The following is a 5225-nucleotide window of genomic DNA, read 5'->3' as shown; positions in this document are numbered from 1 at the left end:
GAAGCATGTCTATACTCTATACTGCATTGCTACAGTATTTTTTTCATATTTAATTTTGCAATTAACATTAATAAATAGCTAGAAAGTTAAAGCATTCGGTATAACACTGTAACTTTTTTTCTCTCGCTTTTTTGTGTTGCTTGAACCATAATTTCCAAACCCTTTTAGGTAGAATACTCTATCCAAGACTCGAGTTATATATTTTAACTGGATTACTGACTCATTTCAGGTTAATTTTATTTTTTTATAAACCAAAAACAACATTGTTTTTGTAATAAAAAAAAAATAGCTAACAGTTTTTTTGACCGGATCTTGTAAGATCAACCTGAAATTTTGATTGATCACCCGTGTTTCTATCTTTCTTTTTTTTTAAAACCTGGTCAGGTTCTGGTTTAGGGTTGGTTGGTTCCTAGGTCGACTTGCCGGGCCAAATCGGGTTTTAAACCTTTGGCTTGAACACGTAGTTTTTTTTCCTTTTTCTTTTGTTTTTGTTTTTTATTTTTTTTTTGCAATTGAATTTTTGTTATGATTTTTTTAAAAAGAAATTTATCAATTTTATTTTTTAATATTAGGATAGTTGAAAATTTAGATTTGTAACTTTAATTTTTTTTTGTAAAACAAAATGACATCGTTTTTGTTAAAAAAAAATAGTTAACAAGTTACAACCGAGTTTTTGATTGGATCTTGTAGGGTCAATCTAAGTTTTTGTCTTCCCTTATTTTTTCTTAAACATGGCCTGGTTTCAGTTCCAAGATCCGTCGGGTCAAATCAGATTTTAAAACAATGGCTTGAACATGTGACTTTATTTTCCTTTTCCTTTTGTTTTTTTTTTTTGTTATTGATTTTTTATTATGATATTTTTTCAATTTTTTTGTCGATTTTATTTGTTAATATTTGGATGGTTAAGAATTTAGTTTTGTAATTTGTTTCTTTTTAATTTCTTTTTTTAGTGTGGTTTACAGGTTTGTCAAGATAATCCAAGTTTTTTTTTTCTTTTTTAATTGTATTTGTTTTTTTATAATTTATTTTTTTATCATATAGTTAACAAAAATAGTTTTAGAGAAAAAACAATATTATTAAACTTTATAAGTAACAAAAACTAAAGGGTGTGGGGAAACCATTGTTTATCCACACTTATCGCATTATGAATTATAATAATAATCTGCAATGTTTTGCTTTTTTTTTTAATTTTTGTTAAGATTTTTTTTCAAATTATTTTTTTTTTACCAATTTTATCTTTTAATATTAGGATGATTGAAAATTTAGCTTCGTGGTTTGTTTCTTTTTATTTTTTATTTCTATTAGGTTAGCATGGTTTGCGGGTTTGCTAGAATAACCCAAGTTGCTGCAATTTACGGGTTTGGTAGTGGAGTGTATTTTATATATATATATATATATATATATATATATATATATATATATATATATATATATATATTTTAATTGAACTTGATTTTTTTTATCATCTATTTTTTTAGAGAAAAATCATGTTATTAAACTTTACAAAGTCCATAGACCTGTTCGCAGGTTTGGGTGGTTAATTTGGTTTGCAGTTTTAACAAATTTAATTATTTTTAATTATTCCTTTTTCAATTTCATCCTTAGATATTGAGTTAATTGAGAATTCAGTTTTATAACTGGTTTAGTTTCGCCTTTTGTGAGGTTATCTCAGTCTCAAAAAAAAATATTGATATTAGATTGGTGTTTGATTTCGCAATTGTCTATTTTTGTCATTATATAGTTAAATAAAAAATTGTTTTGAAAAAAAAAAACAAATTAGAATCTCAATGGAGTCCATAACCTAGTTCACATGTTTGACATTCTAGCCCAAGTAACCCAATCACGAGTTTGACAAGTTTACTCATCGACCAGATATGATTTTTTTTTTGTTTTAGGTCTTTTAATTTTTTTTATTCCGTCCTTTAATATTGGATTAATTGAGAAATAAATTGTATTAATTTTTGTTTGCTTTCTATAGGGATAATTGTCTCAAAGAAGTGTATGTTTTTAGATTGGTGCTTAACATCTATTTTTATCATTTAATTAAATAAAAAAAGTTTATAAAAAAAAGTTATTAAACCCAATAAAGTCTATGACCTAAGTCGTGAGGGGACTGAGATTGATCAAATCTGTCATTGTTTTAATATTTTTTAAAAGTTGTTATCTTGATTTTTTTTTCTTCAAAAAAAAGATAAGTCATGTTTTTACTAGTCATCAAGGTTGCATTTGGGCTCCTGAAATCGATCAATTTAAGTCGAGCTAGCTCCTATGCAGTTTAATTGGAAACTCAAGTTAGACAAATAGCCGAGTCAGGAAGTTTCAAAATTGACCGATCTTGTCAAGTTTAATAACACTTTTACAAAATTCTCCACACTCTTAATATTTTTTTTACATTTAAACTAGTGTGTGTGTAATTTAAATATTAATTCAATATATATAATTTCAATTCAAACATAAAAATAAATTAATTTGAAATTATGCCATTCAATTAGCAATGCAAGTATCTAAATATAATTTCAAAATTTAAACATTTCTATTTAATAACTACTAGATTGTTGGCTTGCAATACTCTACGGATCAAATTAATTTTTTTAATATGAAAAGAAACATTCAGATGTGGCTAAAATTTTTCTAGTAGAACAAAAAAGTGGAAGTTGATTTAATATGACTTGATCAACTCGACAGGTCAAAAAATAACCTGGCTAATTGATAAAAATATAATTTTTCTGAAAAATTCAAGACAACATTATTTTTAAAAATACAAAGACAACAATATTGGATCGACCCAAGTTATGAGATCATGATAATTTCAAATAAAAAAAATCAAAACAAATTATAAATCTCAATTCTCAATAAACCTATTGTTGAATGATGAAATTATGAAAAAATCAATCTAAAAATGGAAACGATAAAATAACCTAAGTCTTCCTAAATTAATTCACAAAACTTATGACCTGAGTCGTGAGATTAAAATAACTTTATAGAAAATAAATCGAAACAAATGACAAAACCTAATTCATAATCAATCAAATATTGAATGATAAAACTGAAAATATCTTAAAAAATAGACAAAAATAACTTGAGTCAACTGATTTAATTCGCTAAACCCGGATATAGATCACGAGATTGAGACAACTACAAAAAAAACAAAGCAAACCGTGATAAATTATGAAGTCCAATATCCAATAAACCCAAGTGTTGAATAATGAAAGTAGAAAAAAAAACATAGAATAAAAAATGAACAAAATACATAAAAAAACAAAAAAAAATTATTCACGAAATGGAACAGATGTAATGAAACTGAAACATCTCAGCTGAAATTTGGCCAAGAAATCTGTAATATACTGGGAATCAAAGGGAATTGAAATTTATTCCAGGTTATTCTATTTATTAAAATAATACAAGATATACCGGTTATTCTGTCCCAAAAAAAACACGGAATTAACAATCTTTGTTGAAACTGAAAAGTGAAAAAGCAACATGAAACCAGCCTAAAATTGTAAATGGGCCTAGCTTCATGACTTGAGGCAAGCAATAACCCGGTTTTCCCGGCCCATGATTCTGAACAAGACTTTTTTCAGTTTATTAAATAAAAAAGAAAAAAAAAACTGACAAGATATTGCCCATCTGATAATCTAAGATTTTTGAGGATCCCGAGGGGGACCAAAAGAAAGGGCAATGGTTAAGAGGCAGCCATGTGGCAAAGGAGCTTCCACACCACCCACTCATTACTGATGACAATATCCATTATCCAAGTAATCAATCCACGTGTGAGTTCCCTGTTGGACAACCAGATCCTAACCTAATCTAAAAGTTGGGCCACATCTCCTGTCAGCCATGATTTCAAGCCCACAAGTTGTGGTTTACCTTAATTTGGCCCTTATTCCCTCCCTAGTTTTTGTTTATTCTAGGCGAGAGCTGCAGTCTATCAGAGTCATACTTGTGTGGTAGCAGGGGCACGCACACACAAAAACACAGAAAGAAAAAGAAGAAGAAGAAGAAGAAGAAGGACAAGGGAAAGGGGGAGAAATGGCAGCACAAGCACTCGTGTCATCATCTCTTACCTCTTCAGTGGAGACTGCTAGGAAAGTGCTAGGAGCAAGACCAACCCAGTCACCATTCGTGTCCTCAAGGAAAAGCTCTTTTGTTGTTAGAGCAGCTTCTACTCCCCCTGTTAAGGTATGATATCGATCTGCTTCTTTCCCTGATTTCATTTACAAATATTCAGTAGAGGCTAGTGCTGCTCACGTCGCAATTCTCAATTCTTCAGCAAGGAAACAGGCAGCTGTGGTTCGCATCGAAACAAAGCCTGTCTTACTTGGATGGCAGGTAAATCATGCATGGATATACATATACACACACAGAAATGATCATTGAGTAAATTAATTAAGTCGGCATCTAATTCGCTTTTCCTCTTCGAAATTTCTACTCTATAGCCTTCCAGGTGACTTCGGATTCGACCCACTCGGACTTTCAGACCCTGAAGGCACAGGAGGTTTCATTGAGCCAAAATGGTTAGCCTACGGTGAGATCATTAACGGACGATATGCCATGTTGGGGGCGGTTGGTGCCATTGCACCAGAAATTCTTGGAAAGGCTGGCCTCATACCTCCGGAGACCGCCCTCCCTTGGTTCAGGACTGGTGTCATCCCACCGGCCGGGACATACAGCTACTGGGCAGATCCATACACGCTGTTTGTTTTCGAGATGGCACTCATGGGATTCGCAGAGCACAGGAGGTTACAGGACTGGGCAAAACCAGGTTCCATGGGCAAGCAGTATTTCCTGGGATTCGAGAAGTATTTGGGTGGGTCCGGAGAACCAGCCTACCCTGGCGGACCCTTGTTTAACCCCCTTGGATTTGGGAAAGACGAGAAGTCGTTGAAAGACTTGAAGTTGAAGGAGGTGAAGAATGGCAGGTTGGCTATGTTGGCCATCTTGGGTTACTTTGTGCAAGGTCTCGTGACCGGAGTCGGACCATACCAAAACCTCCTGGATCACCTGGCCGATCCTGTCCACAACAATATCTTGACCAGCCTTAAATTTCATTAGGGCTCATTCTTGCCTGTTTGGGGATAGGAATAGACCCCCCTCTGAACCCCTTTCCAGTCCTCTCCTACTCATTGTAACCATTGGTGTGAAAAGCTCTTTTGTAATTCTCTGTAAGAAAATCTCCCTCTCTTGTTTCTCTTGTGATAATGAAGCAGCTTAATTAATGGCCATAA

At 32.3% G+C, this 5225-nt stretch overlaps 1 protein-coding gene across 1 annotated transcript; it reads left to right on the top strand.

Annotated features, from left to right (window-relative positions):
* Positions 1–3883: 3883 nt before the first annotated feature.
* Positions 3884–5225, top strand: LOC7469352 (photosystem I chlorophyll a/b-binding protein 3-1, chloroplastic). The gene is made up of 3 exons (XM_002321182.4): positions 3884–4179; positions 4271–4329; positions 4437–5225. Exons 1-3 carry the CDS (start codon positions 4030–4032, stop codon positions 5050–5052), a joined length of 825 nt encoding a protein of 274 aa, XP_002321218.1. The 5' UTR covers positions 3884–4029; the 3' UTR covers positions 5053–5225.

This window comes from Populus trichocarpa, chromosome 14 (genome assembly GCF_000002775.5).
Source record: "Populus trichocarpa isolate Nisqually-1 chromosome 14, P.trichocarpa_v4.1, whole genome shotgun sequence".
Classification (NCBI taxonomy): Eukaryota; Viridiplantae; Streptophyta; class Magnoliopsida; order Malpighiales; family Salicaceae; genus Populus; species Populus trichocarpa.
This window is presented reverse-complemented; position numbering and strand designations above follow the sequence as displayed.